The 24953-nt window shown below is 43.8% G+C and overlaps 1 protein-coding gene across 1 annotated transcript in view; it reads left to right on the top strand.

The window, feature by feature from the left end:
- Positions 1-24953, top strand: part of RNF213 (ring finger protein 213) — a 56248-nt gene that overhangs the window by 27135 nt on the left and 4160 nt on the right. Inside the window, 34 exon segments of the mRNA XM_010578546.1 lie at positions 376-3969; positions 4874-5010; positions 5333-5428; positions 5888-6006; positions 6611-6733; positions 7436-7518; positions 8321-8468; positions 8837-8972; positions 9408-9596; positions 10063-10202; positions 10644-10798; positions 11160-11372; positions 11760-11941; positions 12730-12850; positions 12962-13062; positions 13334-13513; positions 14049-14212; positions 14308-14410; positions 15129-15243; positions 16145-16355; positions 17351-17541; positions 17856-17984; positions 18804-18938; positions 18940-19006; positions 19009-19077; positions 19080-19342; positions 19925-20006; positions 20635-20669; positions 20993-21087; positions 21837-21996; positions 22325-22505; positions 23337-23431; positions 24016-24267; positions 24590-24722. Coding sequence (XP_010576848.1) covers positions 376-3969; positions 4874-5010; positions 5333-5428; positions 5888-6006; positions 6611-6733; positions 7436-7518; positions 8321-8468; positions 8837-8972; positions 9408-9596; positions 10063-10202; positions 10644-10798; positions 11160-11372; positions 11760-11941; positions 12730-12850; positions 12962-13062; positions 13334-13513; positions 14049-14212; positions 14308-14410; positions 15129-15243; positions 16145-16355; positions 17351-17541; positions 17856-17984; positions 18804-18938; positions 18940-19006; positions 19009-19077; positions 19080-19342; positions 19925-20006; positions 20635-20669; positions 20993-21087; positions 21837-21996; positions 22325-22505; positions 23337-23431; positions 24016-24267; positions 24590-24722 — 8197 coding nt within the window.

The following is a 24953-nucleotide window of genomic DNA, read 5'->3' on the forward strand; positions in this document are numbered from 1 at the left end:
TTTGCATGTTTGAAAGTTCTAGAATATTTGTAGGCAGCTATAAGAACAGAGTGTAGAAGGGACAAGATAAATTATAACAGTGTTTTGGGTTTAGTTTTCTTTTTCTTTGAGGTAACACTGAGAAGGGACTGGAGGTAACAAAGGACTAATGTTACAGGAAGGAGACTGTAGGAGGAAATAGGATTAATTGTTGTGATGCACTTTAAGCAGAAGTGATGCATAGGGGGAAAAGTGTCATGGTTGTATAGGCTAGCTGTTGTTATTCAGTTAGGCCTGTGATTTTAGGCAAGAATACTGTTAAGAACAGATTAAACAGACTGAAGAAGATTAGGGCTACAGTCTTGTGATGACACATTTTCTTTTCCTCTACTCCAGATGTCAGCAAGCCAGAAGTATAATTTCTTTGATGTGTTCCCTAAAGTAACATGCAAATCTCCTAAGGAAGTACTAGAACTGGAGACACTTGGGAACCAGTCTGGTGATGTTTCAGACCCAGGAATGGACAAAGAAGAATTTTGCAGTGAGGCTTTCCAGAGACCTTTCCAGTATCTGAAAAGACTTGATCAGGGGTACAATCTGGACACATTCTTTTACGAAGTGCACTCTGTGGAAGGGAGCCCTGCAGAATGCTTGCAGCATTTCCTCCTGCACTGCGGGATCACAGATCCCTCCTGGTCAGAACTCCGAAACTTTGCATGGTTTCTCAATGTTCAGTTGAGAGACTGTGAAGCTTCTGTCTTTTGCAACCCTGACTTTGTCCAGGACACTTTGCAAGGTTTCAAGAACTTTGTCGTTACCTTCATGATTTTAATGGCAAGGGATTTTGCAACACCCTCCCTAAACATTTCTGATCAAAGTTCAGGAGGGCAGTCCTCCAACCTGGAGAACATTGCAGAAGAAGATCTTCTTCCTTTCCGCATTCGGAAAAAGTGGGAGTCTGAACCTCATCCGTATTTGTTTTTCAATGAAGATCGTGTGTCCATGACATTCATTGGTTTCCACTTTCAGCGTAATGGCAGTGGCGGTGTTGATGCCATTAATCCTTTGAATGGCAACATTATCAAGAAAAATATCATGACTTTACGGTTGTACAAAGGCTTGTTACTCCAAAGAGTTCCCTTCAATATTCCATTTGATCAGTTGCCTCGTCATGAGAAGCTAGAGAAGCTTTGCATGGTTTTGGGAATCCCCTGGGTAATAGACCCTGATGAGACATATGAACTCACAACAGACAATGTGCTAAAAATTTTGGCTATTGAGATGCGATTCAGATGCAACATCCCAGTTGTAATCATGGGAGAAACAGGCTGTGGGAAAACCAGACTTATAAAGTTTCTGTGCAAGTTACGCAGAAGCTGTGTAGAGGTAGAGAACATGAAGCTTGTTAAAGTTCATGGAGGTACTACTGCAGAGATGATTTACGCCAGGATCAAAGAAGCAGAAGCCCTTGCTAAAACCAATAAGGAGCAGCATGGGTTGGACACAGTCCTCTTTTTCGATGAAGCCAACACAACAGAGGCTGTAAGCAGCATCAAGGAAGTTCTGTGTGACCACACAGTACAGGGGAAACCTTTGGTCTCTTGTTCTGGCTTGCAGATCATAGCAGCCTGCAACCCTTATCGTAAGCACACACCAAAGATGATTCAACGCCTGGAATTAGCTGGATTGGGCTACTGTGTCAAAGCAGATGAGACTAAGGATAAGCTTGGATCTATTCCGCTGAGACAGCTTGTGTACCGGGTCCATGCACTCCCACCCAGCATGATCCCATTAGTATGGGATTTTGGGCAGCTGAACAACTTAACTGAAAAAATGTATATACAACAGATTGTACAGAGAGTTACTGAACATGTCCCAATGAGGCAGTCTGAAGCAGAGGTAATTACAGAAGTGCTTTTTGCTTCCCAGCAATACATGAGGCAGAGGGATGATGAATGCAGCTTTGTCAGCCTGCGGGATGTGGAACGCTGCATGGAAGTTTTCAAGTGGTTTCACAAGCGCAGTAAGCTACTGCTGAGAGAACTGGAGAAGTACCTTGCTGAGAAGAGAGCTCCAAAGAGCCCTGTTGAGAGAAACAATGTTATCTGGTCCTTAGTGCTGGCAGTCGGGGTCTGCTATCATGCATCCTTGGAAAAGAAGGAGGGATATAGGAGTGCTATCAGCCAGGTCCTTCCAAAACCTTATGATACCCAGAAAAAGATTTTGGAAGAAATCTCCCTGATGCAGGACTTATTCCTCAGTGGCGTGTACCTCCAAGATACCATAGCAAGAAACTTGGCCTTGAAGGAAAATGTCTTTATGATGGTCATCTGCATTGAGTTGAAAATCCCTCTTTTTCTTGTTGGGAAGCCTGGGAGCTCCAAATCCCTTGCAAAAACCATTGTGGCTGATGCTATGCAGGGCCAAGCAGCTCATTCAGATTTGTTCAAGGACCTGAAGCAGATCCATCTAGTGTCTTTTCAGTGCAGCCCTCTCTCTACTCCAGAGGGAATCATAGGCACTTTCAAGCACTGTGCTCGATTCCAGGAAGGGAAGAACTTGGAGGAGTATGTCTCAGTGGTGGTTTTGGATGAGATTGGGCTGGCAGAAGACTCTCCCAAAATGCCCTTGAAGACTTTACATCCACTTTTGGAAGATGGCTGCATAGATGATGTCCCTCTTCCCCACAAAAAGGTTGGCTTCATTGGGATTTCTAACTGGGCTTTGGACCCTGCTAAAATGAATCGAGGCATCTTTGTCTCACGTGGTGACCCCAGCAAAGAAGAGCTCATAGAAAGTGCGAAGGGGATTTGTTGCTCAGCACGAGGGGCTTTGCAGAAGGTTGAACAGTATTTTTGTCACTTTGCAGATGCATATGAAAATATTTGCAAGGCCCAAGACAGGGAGTTCTTTGGTCTGCGTGACTATTACAGCCTCATAAAGATGTTTTTTGCCTTAGCTAAGAGCTCCAAGAGTGAGCCAACACCTCAAGACATAGCTACAGTTGTTCTTCGTAACTTCGGTGGCAAATATGATGTCAATGCCTTGGAAATATTCACCTCACGGTTACCGGAAAAAGGAGAAATACATGCTTGTGATATCAGTAGAATTGAGCTGATACGACAAAACATTTACAGCAGTGGTCAGGATGGTGATTGCAGGTACCTGCTTGTTTTGACTGAGAATTATGCAGCACTGCAGATCCTCCAGCAAGCTTTTTTTACTGCCCGACGACAGCCAGAAATTATCTTTGGCTCCAGTTTCCCTAAGGACCAAGAGTATACCCAGATATGCAGGAACATCAACCGTGTGAAGGTCTGCATGGAAACTGGCCAAATGGTTGTGCTCCTCAACTTGCAAAACCTTTATGAAAGCCTCTACGATGCTCTCAATCAATACTATGTGTACCTTGCTGGCCAGAAGTATGTTGATTTGGGACTGGGCACCCACCGGGTCAAGTGCCGAGTGCACCCAAACTTCCGTTTGATAGTCATCGAGGAGAAAGATGTGGTATATAAGCACTTTCCCATCCCACTGATCAACAGGCTGGAAAAGCACTACCTGGATATCAGTACTGTCCTGGACAAAGGGCAAAGAGAAACTGTGAAAGCGCTGAAGAAGTGGGTGTGTGAGTTCACTGCAGCCAATACAGAAGAGCACTTCATAAGCAAGCAGAACTACAGCCCTTCTGATGTGTTTGTGGGCTACCACTCCAATACCTGTGCCTCGGTGGTCCTGCAGACAACGGAAAGGCTGAAACCAGTATGTCCTCCTAGTGAACTAATGTCCTGTGTGAAGAGAGAAGCCCAGCTGGCACTGCTGAACTGTGCCACCCCGGACTCTGTGATCCGCCTCTGCAACTCGATGGGTTTGTTTATGGCAGATTCTCTGGCCAATATATACTTCAAGCAGCAGCAACACACGTCTTTTGCAGACTTCCTCCGAGCTCATGTCCACGCTGGGTCTGGGTACCAAACAGTCTTTACAGAGGTGAGTGTCTTGCAGAGTGTTCGCAGAACACTCCCAACCTGCACTGAGGTTTATACTGCTAGGGCTGCATTATGGCTACACCCGAATAAACTTGATAACAGCCTTGCTGCTTAGTTTCCAGATGTGCTGAGGTGGGTGTTTCAGCAGGTGTATTGTTGCATCCTGAAGAGTCTAATACCTCTGCTGCGCATGAAGCAGTGTTTGATGCTCCCTGGCAAGTGGGGGTTTTAAGTGAGTTTGGACAGCTGATGCATCTCTTTACTTCGAAAGTAGTTCTGTCTCCGTGTACACAGCCAGCAAAACTGGCTACTGGCTGTCGAAAAATTCATCAGGAGCCTTTGAACCCTCATTTCTTTGTGTCTGTCTCTGGTCTTAAAGATACAAAAGATTTTAACCCAGCTAAGCCACAAACAGCCAGAGATCTCATGGGCCTTTTATGGGAAAACCTCTGGTTTACTTTTGCCTAGTACCAAAGCTAAAGAACTTCAGCTGAGAGAGGCTGGAGACATTTTCCCTCTCCTGCCTCACATGGAGACAACATGCTTTCTGTTGGGGCTGGACTTGCTGCTCCCTGAGTGTGCTGCAGAGAAGGCATGCTACAGGAGTTCACGAGAAGTTTCTCAAAGCCTTAGCTGCTCCTTCTCAGCTGCCCCACTGCTCTGGCAGCACCAAGAGTCATTGTGTCCAGCTACCCAGCAGTGGCCCTGGGTTAGTGTAACAGCCTGTGTTGACCCTTTGCCTACTGGCAGGGCAAATAATTATTTTTTTTTTGGGGGGGGGGGGGGGGAGGGTCAGTCCAGCTCTGCAGCAATTTAGCAGCATCTAGGGGGATAGATGAGTAAGCCTCTACTGCCTTCCTACTGCATTCCTGAGCAAAGAACTAACCTACATGTTGCGCTCCCAGGTCACCACCTTCTCGAGACTTCTCACCAGTGCTGACGCTGCTTGCCTGGAGAGAGAAGTACAGGGTAAAGCGCAAAGGCCTCAAATCCTGTTCCTGCAGCAGTTTGACACAGAGTACTCATTCTTGAAGAGCATCCGGTGAGTCTGGTTTTGCATTATCCTGCTCTGAATAGGCTGTCATCTGGGTGGAAGATGCATGGGCAGAACATTTGGAGTAACCCACATGGAAAAGGGAGGCAAGAGGCTATGCTGTGCTGAACAGTGGACTGGCTTGGTGCAAGCTGTATTAGCTCTGTTGTAGTGAGATGGGGCTTTGAAGTTACATCATCCCCATAGGCTGGGTGTTTTAATCTCTCCTGCCTGCAGCAGCCAAAGCTAATGTGAAGTGACTACTTCTACAGTCTTTAATGTTTTGTTTTTACACTTAGTGACTTCTTTTAAATCCCCTTTCACTCTTCAGAGATTTCCTTGATGCCACATCAGGAAATAAAGTCCTTATTATTCAGACAGACTTTGAAGATGGCTCTCAAAATGCCCAGCTCATTGCCTCAGCCAGGTAAGTCAAGTGTGAAGTGGTTCCCAGCTAGCTGTTCTGCTTGGTGACTCCTCACTGCCATTTGATTATTAGTGCTGTTTTGGGGATTTCAGAATCAGGAATGTGTAATCCTTTGTTTATTCTGTAGTGGAATGAATCTAGAAGCACTAATTGTATTTCAAATAATAATTCATAACCCAAGTCAAAATAAACTACACTGAATCAAATTACCAGATAATCCCCTTTGAAGTGTGAATTCTTGCCGTTGGCTGCAAAAGTCCTGAAGAGCTGAGGATCAGGGGTATCATTCAAGGCATAGCTAGAGGTGGCAGGCTTGGCACAGCTGGTTGGGAGGAAGGGGTGAGTGAATCTCTTATGTCTGTGCAGGGGAAGAAATGTGCCCTATTACAGAGCAAAGACTTGTGGCTGTGAACTTTTGTCTGCCTTTGATCTGTCAACAGCATTTCCTCTTTGTTGTAGATACACTGTTGTTAATGAAATCAACAAGGTGAACCTGGGAGAAGTCTCTGTCTTTGTTTACTTTATTATGAAGCTTTCCCGGGTGGAAGGAGGAATGTCCTATGTGGGATTCCATGGAGGTGGGTCTAGCGATCTGTCACTCCTCACTCTTCAACTGGCTTCAGGCAAACATACCAGAGCAACATTTCTCTTGTTCACCTTCCCTTTTAATGCTTATAAATCTGGAATCAATGTGTCCTGTGCGTTTTCAGAGCTGCTTCCCTTACCTACAGGGACTGCCCCTGGGGAGTCAGTACCTTGGGGGTCCTAGTCTCCTTTGTGAGAGTGCCTTGCCTTGCCCACTGACAGATGAGTCCTCTTCCAAGTCAGCTGGAGAGCAGCAAACAAACATGATGCTAAACACATTGGTATGTTCTCCTCCAGGAGACTCCTGAGTATGTGCTTACATATTCTGCTTTCAGCAGCAAGGTTCCTGCTGTGTGTGGTGGGTTCTAAGAGCCTCAAAGCCCCGGTAGTGTGCACGCCCCGTCAGTCAGGATAGTATGAATTAGCGTGTTCAAAGTGAATTGCTGATTTCCCTTTCTACATCAAGAAGTGAGAGTAAGCAAACTCTGACTGTGAAGTGCTAGGCCACAGGTACTGGGAGATAATTCTTAGGAAGCTCTTCTAGAAAAGCATGCTGCAGACATGAAATGATTTTTTTTTTTTGTCCTCTGTCTTTAGGACTCTGGCAGTCGGTGCACATAGATGATCTCCGCAGATCCAAGGACATGATATCTGATATGACTGCCCTGCAGAATGTCACCATCAGCCAGATATTCTGTGAGGATTCAGGTAAAACCAAAGGTGAGCTGCATGCTGGCTGTGGCAGTCAGTCATGTTGACATGCCAGTGGGGAAAAGGGGAGATGTGGTCCCAGACTGGTGCTAGTGGAACTTATGCCTGGTACAGTGTATCTAATGATTTTCCCTGCTCAGTATCTGTTTTTTGTGGGTGTTACCACATGGCTACCAACTTGTATTTTTAGTTTGTTACTGCAACTTTGGGTCATCAAGTAAGTTAATTTGTTAGTTTTCCCTTTCAACAAAAATGTGGTATTTGCACTGCTTAACACCCTGAGTGCTGTCCCAGCACAGGAGGCAGCAGATGCTGCATGGCAGAGGCCACTGCCAAGGAGTTGCTCCAGAGAATCCCTCACTTGTGTGAATATAGATCTGTTCACCTAAACCTGTAGGAAGGTTAGAAAATACTTTTTCTTTCCCTTCAGGTTTTTCTTATGCTTTTCCCTTTCACCATGCTGCCTTGCAGGATTCTGGTAGAGCTTAGTGCATTAGCTTCGAGTGTCATATTTCTTCCAGTTCTTGCTGTGTGAAGGTTGAGAGCCCTAGCAGCTGTAGCTGTGTTTAGAGAGGTAGATCCCAGCTACTCATGCAGGTGATAATGGATCTCTGATATGTTCTGCTGCTCTGGGATCCAGATGCTAAATAAACTCTTTTATCTAACTGATGCAGAAGTGTACTGCTTTCTAATAAGAGTTCTACACCTTAGTTGCAGCTCTGCCTGTGAATGGAGAACAGGAAGAAAACAAGGTCGGAGTTGAAACACCAGTGCCAGAAGCAGAGCACTATGAGGTCAGTTCAGAATACATTTATTTGCTTCTCAGCTCTCAATATGGCTCTGCTCTTTGTCATCCATAGGTGCAACACACCTTTTGCATCCCCATTCACTTGAAATCCATCAGGAATATTATTTGCATCGTGAATGCTAATGATCAGACACAAATTTATCCCCCCACTGCCCAGTCAAAATTGGCATCACTAAAGAAATAAACCATTCTAAAGACCCTCTAATTCCTTAGTCATTTCATGCTCCTAATTTTTAAAAATCACTTTTAAAAGCTTCTGTTGTCTTTCTACACCCAATGGTCAACTCTAGCTGTTTGTGCTTTCTGAGGCATGCATTTGAAGCCATGCTGGAGTTGGCTGTGGACTTTGCTGTGCTGCAGCCATGTTAAGACTGGCTCATGTTCCCCTGACAGCATCAGCTGGAGGATGCCCAGTACAAGGGTGACTGCATGTGGCTTTTGCCTCTCTAATGCCTAAGCATCTCCCAGGGAAGGCGTATTTTCCCTAGTCATGTTTATAATTTCCACTTTTTTCCCTGAACTGCTGATTTCCACCCCCCCCATAGGAGTCTTATCTTAATACAAATGCTGTGTTGCACGCCAGTTTGAAAGGGCCACAGCAGTTGCATCATGTACTTGATAGCAAAAGATTTGCTGCCTGAGATGAGAGGGAAAACTGGGAGATGAGATGCCAGGGGGACAGGTCCTTTCTAGAGAGCACTATAATAATTTTGCAGGAGGGGTGTGTGTGTGTGCAAGGGTGTAAAACTGAAGAGTAATGAACTTGTTTTCATGCTGTTCCTGGGAAGGGTGAAATCCTGGACACCACTGTACTCCTGAGGACCTGTGTACAAAGTGCTGTGGGGATGCTACGGGACCAAAATGAAGATCTTAGTCGAAGCAGAAAGCGAATTAAGATTCTCCTTGGCCTTCTGTCCAAAGAGGATGGCTTGAAAGGTATGTGCCCCCCAGCTGCAGCAGGTAGTGTCCCTGAGCATCTAGGGACAACCAAAACATGTAAGTTAATTCACTGGGGACCACAAGGTCAGTGGTCCTTGCTGTAGTGTAGACAAGGTGAACCTCCCAGGCAATCTCCCAAGAGTGTGTGTGTCTCTGCTCCAGTCTGTTGCTCCTTTGATGGCTGTAGGGTTTTTCCTGGAGTTCAGGTCATGGCTTTTCCTCTGGCTGTGCTAGCTCTGGTGGCTATTTTTTTTCCTGGTTGACTAATTATTAAAACAACTCTAAAATGCTGTGCTTGGTGTGATATTTGGGGTTGGATCCAACGCCAATAGAAGAGAAAATGCAAGTTCCCTGTTGTTTTCTAGCCTCTTTCCTGAAGATAATAAAGGCTCGTCTCTCCAACCTTCTGAAGAAGCAAGAAGAAAATTCCCTTTACCCAAAAAATTGGGTGCTTCGGGAAGCTTCCAACCTCAGTGCTCTCCAGGAGGCAGGCACCTTCAGGTGAGGACAGCAGCAGTATCTCGTAACCTGCAGGCTTCCAAGAAAAGTCTGCAAATGGCAACTGTGCAGCAGAGACAGCAGTTTTGTGTAATCTGAATATTTGCAGTGTCAGTCTCCAGTCTGCTGGAAACTCTCTGAAGGCAGTTTTGTCCTCTCCTGGCTCCTGAGGGAAGCTGACTTATAGCTGAATGGGCTGTACTGGGACAGGAATGCACAAATGCACAAGTGCTTTGAGTGGAACAGTAGGATTACAGGCGAGCCACGAGTGAGAGAAGTGTAGGGGTTTTTGGTGGTAGTATTTTTTCCCCTTAAAGGCAGGATTAGGACTTTCTGACAGGCAAATGTCGGCAGTTTTTCAGGACAACCACCTCCTGATTTGCTGATACCGTTGCTCACCTTCCCTTTGGGTTTCTTGGTCTCTTTCTGCCCCCAAAGGCACACCTTGTGGAAGCGAGTCCAGAACGTGATCACTCCATTCCTGGCTCTCCTGATTGCTGTCATAGACAGAAATGGCAATCTGGAGCTGTTGGTCAGGCCGGCAGCTGAGTGGGTGACAAACCTGTGGATGTTCATCTTCAGTGATACAAAACTTCTGACTGTCCCTTACGGTGTGGGTAAGAACAGGTGAGCCACTAGAGAGAGCAACAGGAGGGCTTGGATGGCAGCACTGAGACCAGTCCAGCACTGGCTTTAAACCCACATGGGAGATGAACACTGTTGGTTGCTCCCCTGTGCTGTGCTGAAGGCAGCAGGGCAGTTCTCGGTGACTTCAGAAGTCTCTTCTTTCTACCTTATCCCTAGTACTCCTGGGCTTTGCTCTCTAGCTCTTGGCATCCTCACACTTCTTACCCAGTCCCTGAAGCCCACCTGTCCTGCCATTACAGCCCTTTTGCCAGGGAACGCTTACTGAGTAAGTCCAAATACTGCACAGTTGGCAGGATGAGCTGTATTAATGAGTCCTTCAGTTCTCTCCCCTTCCCTCATCCCCTTCTAAGGCTAATTTCTTGCTTTCTGCAGCTTCCTGCCTCTGTTGTCTGAATGTGTTTCCCAGGCAAAAGCCCAGTGCATTAATGACCTTTTAATCTCCTAGCTCTCAGCCAGAGATAATTCTGGTGCAGAACAACATGATGGTGTCTGCTGATACTGGGAATGAGATGCCCTTCAGCTGGAGGATAAAGGAGTACTTGGATGAGATGTGGTTGGAAGCTCAATACATCCAAAACACTGAAGGTGAGAGCCTGGCTCGAGCTTGTGACGCAGAGCATCTCCATCCACCTGCCCTGTAAACTCTGGTTTGTTACTACCTTTCCTCTACTTTTATGTGACCCTGGAGTCACCCTCAATCTCTCTGTGCTTATATGAGCCAGCAGAGCTTTGTGCAACTAGCTTTTCTTTGTGCTTCTCGCTATTAGTCTTTCTCACATATTCTGTGCCCTTGTATTCAAAATGCTGTGGAAATGCCAAGAGTTAATGACATGGTAAGATTCCATAAATATGATGCTAGTGCCTGGACTGAGAAGACCTGGCCTTAAATCCCTTGTTAGTGCTCTGAATGAGGGGAGTGCTGTATGCTTCAGTGATTAATTAGGTGTCAGTCTCTTTAGGATAGAAGCTGTGTCAAATCTAGCCTCCTCCTATTATTCAGCTTTTCTCTACATTCTCATTTTCCAGACCAAGCTGAGAAGTTCGTGGATATCTTCCAGAAAACTGCACTGGGAAAATTTATCTCTGCTCTGACTGAGGAAGAAAGGCAGATGCTCTTCCAGTGCTACATCACAGACTTTATTGTCTTGGCCATTGGTGTGTCCTCCCTAGAGGAGCTGCAGGTCAGTGTCTGGAACAAGAGCTGGAAACCCTTTGGTTGGAGACAAGAGCATGATGCCTGTGAACGTACCCTTCTGTATCAATCTTGCCTTCTCAGACAAAATCCACCTCTGAGACAGACTAGTAGCAAGGTAGCCACAAAGCAGCTGCATTTGACACTGAATGGTTGCTGAAATTGCTGAGACCTTACTCAGAAAAGCACTTCCATAGGAGCTCCTATAAAAATTGACACACCATTTAAGGCTATCTTTGTAAAGTACTGATTCTCTTCTTTCAGAGAATTTTGCCAGGATTTTCAGTACAAAATGAACTATAAAAGTTCTTTTTTTAATTTTGATTTTAACTTTTTTCCTAAACTTTCAGTGTCTGCGAATTGCGTTCTTATCCTGCATAGAGGAATGGAAGGCAACATCTCCCAGAAGAGAGGAGACGGTGCCATCCTTGCCTTGGGTCCACCTTGGATACAATCAGTTCAAGAGCCGCCTGCAGAACTTTTCTAGGATCCTCGCTGTACACCCCCGTGTGGTTGACTACCTTATTAACCAGGAAGGATATGGAATACCACAGTCGGAGATGGTAGAGTCACTATCAGGCATTTTGTGATCCTCACCCCCAGCAGAGAGCTCTATCTTTACTGAATTAGCTAGTGTTCAGTCTCCTTTCGATTTCAGCAACAGTAAAGTGGGAAGCCGAAGCTCAGTCAGGATCCTCAGTATTAGGAATAATCTGCTATGCTATCATTGTTACTAGCAGGTTTTAAAATAGTTTGCCCTGCTTTTGCATCCGTTAATAGGATGTGCTAATGATGTGAGCCATGAGCATGAGAATTCCAGAGCTTAAGATAATCAAGTAGAATATTCAGTAGAACACATGCTATAGCAAACCAGATTGAGAGCCCAAGGTTCATAAATAATTCTGAAATACAGCTGTTGTGTTATACTTACACCCTGCGTGTGTATCTAGGTTTTAGATGTTTTAGCTGCAATGGTATGTGCTGAAGAGCTGGAGAGTCAAGTACAGACAGCCCATCCAGAGATCTGGCTGCAGAAAGTGAAGAATCTTCGTATGCCCATTGAATTTCTTTGTAAAGAGAAGGATTTACAGAGGAGTGGGAGCTGGTGCCATCAGCTGCTAAAAGAACTCAGGTATGTACCACAGATCTGCTCACAATCTTGCTCTTTTGCCTTACTGTTAATATGAATATTATACAGGCTGAAAACTGCTCTGGTGCTGTTTTTCTCAGATGAAGACTTTGCAAACCTTTCCAGGTTCCTACTAGGTTTAATTACATACCAAGCATTAAGAACCAGATTCACTTTTTTCCCTCATCTCATGTAGATTCTCCTTCTAAATCTGGCAGTATCGTCCAGTGCATACCAGCTGGGTTCAGGGTTTGTTTAAAACTCTCCTTAGGTTCCTGTTAACCAGCAGTGTCTCCCCACTTCAACCCCTGTGCATAAAGACTGTGAACAGAGATGGGGAACTTCACTGCGTCTAAGATGGAGTCTTGTCTCTTGGAAGACAAGCCCAGAGAGCTACCCCAGTTTCTCACAGACCTTGTTTAGCTTAACTGAAGTGAAGAAAGTGTAGGTAATTGTGATGATTATATATTTTTTTTAATTACTTCCTTGATATAGAAGTTAGAGGTGTAAGAAGGTCTTTGCAGTGGTCCTAGTTCTGCTGCAGTGCTGTCTACAGGACAGGCTCCTATGCCATAAGTTCACCATGTTAGGTGCTGTTACATGGTTTGTCCTTGACAAAAGCCAGGGCTGATAACTAAAGGGCAAAGCAAAAAGTTGCATGAGAAGTGCACAAATGCTGTAGTGGTGAGCATGAAAAGCAGTGAGATCATTAGACTGACCTGATACTGCATTTCCATTCATGCTCTCAGCTCATAATTGTACTTTCTGAAATCACGCTTTCCTTCCCACAGAGTCTGCTGGAACCGGGTTTTCTCCATGTCTCTGTTTGTCGAACACGTGTTGTTTGGCATCAACACTCTGATGCCAGAATTTGAGAATTTAGTGAAAAAATATACTTTGCATCTTGCCGAGGTAAGCAAAGATGTGATTTCACCTCTTCCCTGTTTTGTTTCGGCTGATCATGTTAATTTTTGTCTCGGGTGTTAGAGCTGAGTCATATAGCTTTGTCCTTTTCCTCTGCAGTGTTTTCAGCATGATTCAGACATGAAGACTCATCCAACTTTTGTTGCAGTGATGAAAGTACTGCGCCAATGTAAGGATGAAGTCAGCAACAGGCTCTACAGGTAGTGACACTGAGACAGGTTGCAGGGTCCGGGAGGGATATTGCCTATGTTGCCAGTATATTTCTGAGCATAAGTCAGTGCTGCGTACAATGTAATGAAAGCCAAATGAAGAGCAGTAACTTCCATTTTATTCTGCACCCTGAAGCTAAGCAGTTAGCCAGCAGGTCTTGCATTATCTCCTGTTGGTCTAGTTGCAGATTAACATCTTATTAAAGGCTTTTGGTAAGACAGCATTGAAGCATTTGTGTTCATTGCTGTTTCTGAATTACAGATATGGTGTGAAGTCATGTCCGATCTGCCTAGGAGAGCCGAAGGATCCAGTCTGCCTGCCTTGCTATCATGTGTTCTGTCAGAAGTGCATCAGAATGTGGCTAGTACCAGCACAGATGCATTGTCCATACTGCAGAGTTGCCGTGGAGGATGTTCATTTAAATGTCTCTGTGGAGCTCAGGTACTCCACCCTCTCCAGGGTGGAAGCATTGCAGTGGGGCCAGTTGTGTGAGGAAATTCTAATTTGCAACTCTGTGGTTGTCAACACGAGCAGAATGGGTGGAGGGAACTCTGCTCTGGTCTTTCTGGAGCCGGAACAGGTCCTGTCCTTTTTCTGTTTATTGTTTCAAAAGAAGGGAGGAAGTTGCTTTGGCCCCTGTAAGAAAACTGTAGTTACAAAACCCTGTAAAACTAAAGCACTGTCAGTGGCTGAATTGGACAAGGGAACTGCTTGTCACCTTGGATTGCTTTGTGATAGCTTAGCAAAAAACTCTCAGTAAATGTATCTGCATCAAATTGCCATTTGTGATCTTAGTTGTCAATGTGATACAGCCTTTGCAGATGATACTACTGAAGTGTTGCATAAATCCAGCCTTTTGGAAAGCTGGAAAAGTATCTCACCTTGGTGACTTTTGCCTGTGTCTGCTTTGCTTCATCCATTATTTAAGTGGTTCTGTATTTGAACATTGTTCTAATGCTTTTTACTCTTCCCCTAGAGATGCCATAGCAAGAAATGCCCTGTTCCGGCAGAGATGCAATAATTTCTTCATAGATATGGTCACTACCATGTGCTTCAAGGACAATGAACCCCCTGAGGCAGAGGTGATCCAAGAGCTCCTTAATCTGCTGTTTGTTCACAGAAGCCTCCTGACAGGTTCAGGTGAGCTCCCTTCATACTGATGCTCAGCCTCATGGAGCTGATTCTCTTGCCACTTTCTCTCACCTGCCAAACTTGTCTTTTTCTTATCTCCACAGATCACCCTGCTATCTACACAAAATTTCTGTCCCCATTTAATGATGAAGTGGATGAAATTCCCATCATCCGCTCAGTAATGCTGAAGCTTCTCTTGAAGTACAGGTGAGCACAGTCAGACAACTGATGGATGTTACAATGGGGGGTGGTTCAGCTTTGTTTTTCATGACCTCATCAAACCAATCTGATTGTTCTCTTCACTTCCATGCTATTAATTGAATTTGAATCATTACAGGTGAAATTCATCCTGTGCTGTTGTATTAGTTACACAGCTTGGCTGGCTTGCACGTAGCTTGCGTTGAAGTATCTGACCAGTCTGTGCCAAGGTTTACCTAGCTATTCTTAACCTAAACCTGTGCTGAACGTGGATGGCTTGGGTAACGATGATAGCTGATTAATTGATATGCTGTAGATCAGCAAAGCAATACTCCTTATCCACAGACATTTAATCAAGAATGATCTTTTGTATGTTTACACAGACCTCTCAATTCACACTAGCTCTTCCAGCCTCTGTTTGCAGTCAGTGCACAGAAAGCCATTTCTCAAGTGTGATCATCCCCTAAACCAGATGCTTAAAATAGATCAGATGACTTATGCCCTAGAAATGCTAATTTAGCATTGTTGATGATAAAAGCCTAGATCAGGCTGTGAAGCTAGATGATATCTGGCAAAACATGGCACAACTGCTTTTCCGTCTTCCAGATGGATCCGGAGTGACACCCCTGTCACATGGACATAACTAGCAGTTTGGTCATGATTTAAAACATAAATAGTAGCCGTCAGTATTGCAGTTTTGGTAAGAGGGTGTTTCTCTCTCCTGTAGCTTCAATGAAGTGAAAAATGATGTGCAACGCTACCTGTCCCAGGTAGAGCACAACCAGATCCTAGAGCAAAATGATAAAAAAGAACTCTACTTGCTTTTTGTCAACTGCTTAGAGGTAAGAGTGCTGGATAGGTAAGAGCTGGGCAATAAAACTGTTGCAGGACTTAAAGTCAAGAATAGAAATTCTTCTGCAATTTTAGGCAAGTTTCTTGTGCATGTAACTAGCTGCCCTAGTTACAAACTAGAAAGACTGAAAGGAAGTTTATATCAAATCACCTGGTCAGAACCTGCTTTCCAGTAACTAGCCTTGCTTTTTGAGGTAAGGCTTGTGTGTGTTTGCAGCATTACATTAAATTCTTCTTTCTCTTGGACACCTTGGGTAGGTGTGAGGCCCAATAAGACTCAAACTCCAACACAGGAGTGCAGCAAGCAGGGGGATTTCTAGGTGTGGTAGTCCACTACTAGACTACTTTCTTGTATTTGCAGACACTTTTTTGTTTGCAGAGCTTTAGATTATTACAGTGTTTGGACTGCTCCCTTCCCTTGCATAACTTTTAATGCTTTGGACAACTTTAAACAAACCTGACAGCAGGGTAGAGGTTTCATTTCTTATAGTTTTCATTAAAATGGTGACTTTGTAGGTAAGATAAAAATTTGTGTTCTTGCTAAGGGAAAGACAGGTAGAGCTTGGTATCTTGGACATGTGTGTTTCAGCATGTGTGTGGCCAGTCAGCATGCTCATAACTCTCTTGCTTGGCTACATGCTTAGGAAATATGGGAGAAAGCTTGGGTGCATTGCTGAAAATGGTGTTTGGTGATGTGGCAGAGCTTTAGGATAAGCACTGGAGAGATCACAGGGAGGAGCTAATGGTATTGGGGTGGAGGGTGCTGTGAGAGACATGAAAGTTTAAGGTGCTTACTGCAGTGTGGATGCATTGGAGATACAAAGTACCAATGCAGGGGACATCTGATTCAAGTGGTTCTGCCACTCATGCAATATTCTGGCCCATTTTTAGGATTCCATGTGTGAAAAGTCTGAGGGCAGCATAGGATATGAGTATATTAACTATCTGCCTGGAGACAGAAGCTTTCCAGAGAACTATCTCCCAAAGAACAATCGAGAAACTCCTCGGGAATCATCTGTTGAATATCTGCAGGCAGTAGCCAAGGTTCGCTTGTACCTGAGTAAAGCTGCAGAGCTGGTCTTTGACTTGCATGAGCCCACAGGTAAGTCTATTCTGCTATCAAGTGGAAATGCTGTATACAGAGCAAAGTCACCATGGGAGATGGGCTTGACACAGTCAATGGACCTGTGCTATGCTAGAACTTGTTTTGATGCATGGCCAAGAACAAGTGCATCAGCTTTCTTCTTTTCCCTTTCATTAGGAGTGTCAGTCATTATTTGTCCTCTCTACCATGTATTAGAAGTGCTCTATAACTAGTAGCAAGGCTGTGCCAGTGACCCCTACGGTGTAGGTACATAGCAGTTGTGTCTTTGGAAGGAGATTTATTTTATCCTCCAGATGCTAACAATGAAATTTTATTTAGAGCCAACTAAATTGAACTTTAATGAATAAACGAATAAAGCATAAATGATGCCTCAGATACATGACTGCTGTAAGGCTTTCTGTTTTATATGAGTGAGAGCTCTGCGCAGCTAAAAAGGATGAAGAGATACTTTTAAAAAAAAAAAGTAAAATAAGTTTTGAGCTGATTTCCTGACCCAATAAAGGAGAACAGTGTGTGGAGAGTCTCAGATACTTACACAGTTTATGAAGCATCAAAGTGTAGTAATGTAGCTAATTCCAAGGGACTTCACTGTCCAGCCCTTTCTTCGAGGATGTCAGGCTAGCAAAATGCATCCCAGGAGGTTGTTCTTAGGGAACACCATCACCTTGGCAGTTGAGGCAATGGAAAGCCATTATTGAGCAAGATGGAAGAGCTCTGAGAATGGACTACCAATAAATGGGAAAACTTGTCCTTGAGAGGAGGAGATGGAAGTAGAGTATGTCATCCTCTGTTGAAGAAATGAATCACTGTCTAAAATCCTGCTGAGGAAACACTCTAGATAAGCATCTGAGGAAGAGAGGGCTCTGAAGGTCTCCTATGTAATTAGTCAGTACTAGTAAAAGGCACTTGGTGCTACACCCATTGCCGACAGAAAAGTTTTACAAGGTAGAATGTGGGTTTTTTTTGTTTGTTTGTTTTTTTATTCTCCCCAGAGCAAGACCAGGTAGAGGAGAAGCAGCGTTACCTGGCAAATGTGAGGGTGTTCTGTAGCCTCGCCAAGAACAACTGGCATTGTGTTTACCTAGTCCGGAAAATTGCTAGTCAGTATGGGATGGAATTTGCCCAGAAGCTTGTCACAGAGGCGCAGTTTAACTGGGTGTTCCCGGTGGAAATTCTGCAACAGGTAAAGAGGAGGTATATCCTTGGAGATGGCTCTGGTCTCTTAGTCTTCAGTTTGTGCTGCTTTGGGGTGTTTCTGCTGTTGTGTGGCTCTTGGGGGACTCACCACATTGAGAGTGGTTGTGAAGATGACTTATCCTTGCGCTCTATTGAATGAAGTCTCTTATGGCAGTGAGAAGCCATTTGGTTTGCCATGCCTGCCTGCTGTCTCTTTGTGAAGGCTGAAATGCCACAGTTCATGGGAGGAAGAGGAGATTCTGCCTTATCCAATGGCTGTTTAATGTCCACAGTGCTCACCATGGACTTTTCCCTTTGTAGATACAGAACAGCCGGTCTAATCATATTGATCGTTACCTGGCATGCGGCAAGAATTACAGAGTCCTGCGTGATGCTGTGGGGAAAGCCATGATTGAGTGTAAGACTGAGGGTCTTCTAGAGGCAGAGAAGGTAGGGTGCTTTCTCCTTGCCATAATTCTGTTGTGGGTTCTGGATGGCCAGCGTTTAAGCTTTATGTGTTCCTGTTGGCAGTGTCTCTTCCAGTGGAGATGCCTGGGTTCCTTTGCTTGAAAGTTACTGTGGCTTACACTGGCAGACACATGTATGTTTGCTTTACTCTCTCACCTGTGTTCTAGCATATGTAACTGAGATTCTGTTGGTTGCCTCATCTTGCTTTTCTCCCCTTGTAATCTATTGCAGCAGTTTATTTTAACAATAAGCAATACAGGTACCTTGTAGCCAACTGATGGGAGAGCAGACAGATAATCAAAGAAGATTTATGCCCCCTGCCTGCCCATATCTGCCTAGCGTTGTGTTTTGCCATGCAAAAATCAAATGGGTGATCTCTGTGTAATTGTAACCTTTTTCCAATATGTATTTTGTGTATGAAAATCTTCAAGGAGTTTGCAAACAGTGCGCCTTTGAATGTCTCTGTACCATCTATTATACACTGGTTGTGATTTATTTTTTTTCACTTGCATGTTGATTTGATTTGAATGAAGGCACGTACAGGTTGCTGCCTAGTGAGATTACAATTCCATCTGGATGTTAGAAGAATAAAATACTTGACAAGTTTCTGCTGTAAAACTCTCAATCAGCTTGAGTGCTGTCAGATCACTCATTTATGGTTTGAGCAGCCATTTCTGTACTATCTCCCTTCATTTGTGGGGAGAGCTTTACCACAGACCTGCTGAAGCTTGCGTATCCAGTAACTTTAGCTGTGACAGCTGTAGCCTGCTCTCTGCCATATAATCAGTTCTTCTTTTCTAGGCATCTAGCAGTTCCCCAGTTGTACGATCTGTCCATCTGCTCCTGGCTATTTTCAGAGAGGTCACTGCCCTGTATGGAGTTAGTGACTCAAGTCTTCATCCCAAACAGCAGGTAAGATACTTCACTTTGGAAGTGAAGTGACAAACATACTTTGTTGATAAGGATGAATGAGATTCGAGTCACTGGTGGAAGAGCCCTTTGTTCTTCTACCCCAAATACGGTTATGTCCTGATAGTCCTCTTCAGTTTGGTGGGCAATATCATGCTGGTTTTATTTCTTTTAATATGTGCTTTCAGCAAACAGATGTTATGACTAAGTTCATCCAGAACTCTGAAGTCCTGAATTCTCCAGACCTGCAGCACTTTGCAGCTTCTCTTGTGATGAATGCACTGCCATCTCTGACAGTGGATCCTCAAAGCTTCAGCCACAGTGGAGCACTAATTGAAATGGCTGTTCATACCGCAGCTGTCTTGCTGTGTGGGCAGAACCCTGTCCTGCAGCCCCTGAGGAATCTGGCATTCCATCCGCACACCATGGAGGTAAAGAGATTTAACTCAGATGGCAATTCAGCATATTGCTAGTTCTTTCATGTATCTGCTGGATCCTCTATAACCTAACCTTTCTTAACATCAAAAGCACCAACTTACTGTTTTAGCTGTGAATTACTGATGTAGGATTATTTCAGTGTTGTTGGGATTAATTAGAACAACAAGCAGCTCTGGACTGATACCTTTTCAAGGTACCTCTGCATCCTGAGCAGTATCAGGCAAATACTTCCGCTGATATTTGAGTGAGCAAGTCTGAAAGCAGTTGGCAGGTCATACTGTGGAGACCTGCATGGATAATGGCTTGTGGGGCCCTAGGCTGAGTCAGGGTGGGAGGGATCTGCTGCTCTACTTCTTCTGGCTTTCCAAGGTGTAAGGAAATGTTCTGGTACATGCCAGGGCACATCAGGCCCCACCAAGAGGAATCCAGTTCAGGGTGTCTAGAGAGTGCACGTGCAAGTCTTAACAATATTGATAGTTCTTGTTCTTCATCACGAATAAAGAACCAGTGAGCAACTGCTTCAGGAAAAGAACTGATTTATATTTTCGTCACCTTTTTTCCTTTTTCCTCCTTAGCACTCTTTTCTGCCTACAATGCCAGAAGATATAATGGCTCAGGCGAGGGCCTGGGAAGGAGTGGCCACTCTGCGTTGGTACAGTAAGTGCTCCTGACTGGCTGTGAAAGAAATTGAAGAATAATCCTTGGTTTTTGAATGAAACTGTTCCAAATCTGAGGACAGACACACTCCTCTTCTCAGCATGAGTTATCTTGTGTAAATTAAGACTTGTAGCTACGGTTTATGTGGGTAATGCACCAAAATGCATTGAGCTTCTGTTTAGTCTCAAGCTTATAGCTGTTTACAAAGTTTGAGCGTGCAGAAGACCTGTCTTGTTACTTCTGGCAATGTTAAAGTGGTGTGAACAGAAGAGGAGCACTTTGCCACCTTTCTAGCCAGCTTTCAGTCCTCTGTTTTCTGCAGTAGGATCTTAGTGCAGGCTAGGAATCCAGGGGTGGGAGCATTCATGCTTACTGGCCCATCTGTTACTCAGTAGCAGAATCTTTCAGGCTTCTGTTCCTTGTTTCTCAAGGAGAGAAGCACTGAAAAATTCCTTGGGTTCCTATACGGGCCTATCATTCCTTTGAGCTTTGGGACAGTCAGTGCTTTTGATTAGATCTTGAAGCATATTTCTTGCTCCAATATGATGGTCCCTAAGAAAGGAAATAACAGAGGCTTTATAAATGTCTGTCTTATAATACTGTCCTGTTCATTTCTCTTTCTTGATAGCATGTCCAAATGGCCACCCTTGCACTGTAGGAGAGGTAAGAATTTGAGACTGGTGGGTTTTTAAGCAGGTGGTGTTTTCAACAATACACTTCTATTTTGTTTACTAGTTTTAATGTTCTGTTGCACAGTGGTTCATTTTCTAAACTCTATATTAGTAATAATTTTGCCATTGTAATATAAAATTTAGAATAGATCTAACAGCTTATACCATAAATCAAGGAAACAAGACAGGTCTTTTGCCCAGTATATAGCAGTTTTTGAATTAACCAGTTACAGCCTGGATTTTTGTTTCATTCTCTTTCTCTGCTGGAGAGGCTTTTACTTGGGAATTCAGTGTTCTCCTTTTGCTTTTTGCTAGTGTGGCCTCCCCATGGAAACTAGCCACTGTCCTGACTGTGGTGCCCAAGTTGGAGGGCAACTGCATAAACCACTGCGTGGCTTTCAAGAATTCCGGTATGCTTTGATTAACCTTTTCAGTGCTAACTGATGCAGTACTTGCCTGTCATGCTTTCAAGACAGAAGGTACCAACCACTTCACGCTGCTACCTGAAAAGTGGCACTTAGGATTCCCCATTAGCTCAGACATTCGCCTCTGAGGGGGAAGAGGCTCAGCTGTTAGGTGTGTTGGTATAACTCTGACTTTGCAGAAACTGTCTTAACGTAAGATCTTGTCAAGCTGCTGGTTTAGGGTTTTTCATCTCCCTGCTCATCCAGGCTGATATAGGTTATGTGGTTCTATACCAACATATATAATAGGCAACATTTTCTTAAATGGATCAGTGTGACTGAAGAACTTCTACTAGAGCTCCACTAACTATGACTTGTGCTCCCCCCTCCTCGATTCTCTGGATTAGTGCTTACAGCCCTTGTGTAAGAATGTTAAAGTCACTAATTCTAATAGTGGCTTCTTGTCTATCCAGCATGGAACTGGCTAATCTTGCTCTGCAGGGCTGGACATTGCCTCTTTTGTAGAAAACGTATTAGGAAGAGATGTCCAAGGAAGAGTAATCAGCCAGCAAAACCAAACTGGCTTATTTGTGTACAAAACTTACTGGAAGTCCTCATTCCCCTGTAGCACTTCTAATTGGCAGCTTTTATAGCATTCAAAGAACTTATGGGTCAAAAAGACATTACTGGGTATCAAAGACATCTCTTGTGTGTTTTTTGTCAAAGAAAAAAAAACTATATATACTTTCCAACAGGAGTAATGAAGACAGAACTCAAACTGGCCACATACTTGGAGATGTACAACACAGAAAAACAATGGGAGTGTCTGACCGGGCCATGTCCCCAGTTGTCTTTGTTCTGATACGCCTGCTCACACATTTGACAATGTTGCTGGGAGCCACAAAAGATCCTCAGGTATCTTCCAATAATAGTTCCAAGTGGCCGCATGAAACGTAGTGAAACCTTTGTATGATGCTGGTCCTTTTCATTATATTGCCAGGCAACTAGGGCAGTCTTTCAAGATGCAAGACCCAGATTCACTTTCTTCCTTGCCCAGAAGTGATTTTGGTTCCTTCATGCACTTGCATGCATACATATACATATATACCTGCCTTTATTTGTTCAAGTGGTAGGAATCTTATAGGATGGAGTTGACTTTCTGTTAAGACTGTAGTTCTGCATGCCTTCTGCTTCAACTGGATATTTTTGGCTATGCTCATTCTTGCCTGTTGTTCCTCTTCAGTCATTGCAAAGGATTATCAAGCCACTGGTGCACAACTCTGTGAGTTTCCTGCAGCAGCATATTCGGGAGGACTTGGCACAGCTGACAAAAATTTTGGGGAAGAGTGTGGATGAGACTATCACCATCCTTCATCTTGTCCTCAGCAGCCTCCTCAAGAACACCCATCAGCACCCAGGCCAGTGTAAGGACAACTACCTGTTATATCACATCTGCAAGCTATATCAATGTTTTAAGGGCAGCAGTTATTTAGCTTCTTTGCTAATAGACCATTTCCAACTGGCAGTAGCTGAGCTGATGAGGAAGATCCAGAAACTTGAGGCTTGTTTCTGACTGTAGGAAGTGAAGAATTTTTGGCTGTTTACTTCTCTTTTGTTTGAGTATATGTGGGGTTTGCAAGGTTTGGTGCATAATTCTGAAAAGGAATTACTGAATAAATAACCTCATGATATGTTTACAGGGCTTTCAGCTCACAAGCAGAGGTGCTACTCAAAGCACAGTAGCTCATGCTGTGTATAATCTATATACCATACTGCCCTCTAAATGACTACCAAGAAGCTACTTGGTAGAAGAGGGATGGCAGAGTATGGTTCATGGTAGAATCTGGAGTTCAAGTTGACATGAGTCATTGTGTCATAGCGGGATTTATATGTAATAGCCATATTTTTAGTGTATGACAGCACAAATCAGTATTCCAAGCTCTGTTCTTTGGTCTGTCATTGATCATGGTCTGACCCTGAACAACTTGTTTAACCTTTCTGGGACTTGTATAAATGTCCACATCAGTCAAATGAATGACTGGACAGAAGCTTCTGATAACCTGTGATCACTGTGTGCTGTTTTGGATGACTCTCTCCAGCTAGACCAAGATACTCGGTTAGCTTCTAGGACCTCTGTAATTGTTCTTGGCTCATTGTGCTAATTTGCAAGGGTGTCACATCTGGAAGCTTAGAAAATCTGTGGTTTCTTTTAACTGAAATAGTGCAGATGTAAGAGATAAATATTCCTGTTGCAGGGCCAGTTCGGTTTGATAATGTGCTCTCCACCAAGGAGAAGAGAAACAAATGGGAAGAAGTTGTTGCAAACACAATTATTGTTCCTGAATTGGAGGTAAGAAATTTGCTGTATAAAATTTCAGTAGCTGAGCAGTTAAAAATCTACTTATTTGGAAATCTGACCTGCTGTAATGTGCTATGCTTTTCACCGAGCTATTCCCAAAGCCAAGCCATTTACGACACAACTTCAGGTTAGCTTTAATTTGTAAGGATCAGCAACTTTATTCTACCTGTGGAAATGAGTATCTGAGACTAGAGTTGTGCTATGAAGTTTTTTACATAGCTGGAAAAGCAGAAATGTCTTAGCTCAGTTGAAAGCATTTGTCCAAGTGAGCATATGGTTGCCCCAAATGAATCCTGTCTGCCTTTTTTTTTTTCCCCGTATACATCATCTCAAGAATGGAAGACCTGCAAGTTGGATGAGCTGGAGAACAAAGAATAACTTTATGGTATAAACAGCTGTCTTACAGTATGTGTTTTACATGCCTTCCCTAAGAGTTCATCTTCTGCTTTGACATATTTCTGTGTCAATTGGTCATCAAGCTACTAGGAAAATATACTCTAGTGGAGGTTCAAGATGGCAGGACACTAACAATTCTGATATAATTTGGTTTTTTTGTTGTTGTTTTTTTAATGCAGGATTTGGATAAAAAAATTCTGAAGTTAAATAGACAAATACAAGAGGATGAGAGAATTTCTTCCAATCCAATAGTGAAAATAGTGTATGGTGACCCAGTCACTTTCCTGTCCCAGCTGCCAAAGGACAGTCACATACATCATTCCAAGATGTGGAGCTGCCGAAAGAGGATTTCAGTGGAGAACTTGGGCCATGTAGTTCAGCAAAAGAATGCTAAGGACACTGTCCCTCTCCTCTGGAAGTTTTTGCAGAAGGTGGGTGTGACACAGGGATGAGACCCCACAATGTTCAGAGATCAGTTCATAGAATCATAGACTGGTTGAGGTTGGAAGGGACCTCTGGAGGTCACCTTGTCCAACCCCCTGCTTGGGCAGGGTCACCTAGAGCCAGTTGCCCAGGACTAAACCACTGTTGAATTATACAGCGTCTTCATTCTGATAACTTCCTATAATCTTGAGAACTGCACTTGTAAAGTATTTTTTTTCTTTTAAACATTTAAAAAGTAATTCCATAAAACTATTTGGAACTGGTTTGTCCAAGAACAACCTTACTCATAGGCCCCCTTTCCTCTTCCAGGAAACAGAACTGAGGCTGGTTAAATTCTTACCAGAGATTCTGGCTCTGCAGAGAGACTTGGTGAGGCGATTTCAGAACACTGCTGCTGTCAAACACGGTTCGATCAGAGACTTCCTTAAGGAACCCCTATCAGGTGAGAAGATTCTGCCAAAACTGTAATTAGTGAAACAAAAAGCACTGGGAAGTCCAGTTGAAAATGAAGATGAAAACTTCTTGAGCTTGCAGTCTTAAGCCCTGATATTTTCCTTTTAACTCCCATCCAAATGAATTGGAGACCTTAACCCTGGAGTTATGCTTGGAATAGTCATCAGGTGACTTTGAAAAGAATTAAGCACAGGAAGATTGTTCACAAGGGGTGGGGACT

Source organism: Haliaeetus leucocephalus, unplaced genomic scaffold (genome assembly GCF_000737465.1).
Source record: "Haliaeetus leucocephalus isolate CR32 unplaced genomic scaffold, Haliaeetus_leucocephalus-4.0 Scaffold646, whole genome shotgun sequence".
In the NCBI taxonomy this organism is placed as follows: Eukaryota; Metazoa; Chordata; class Aves; order Accipitriformes; family Accipitridae; genus Haliaeetus; species Haliaeetus leucocephalus.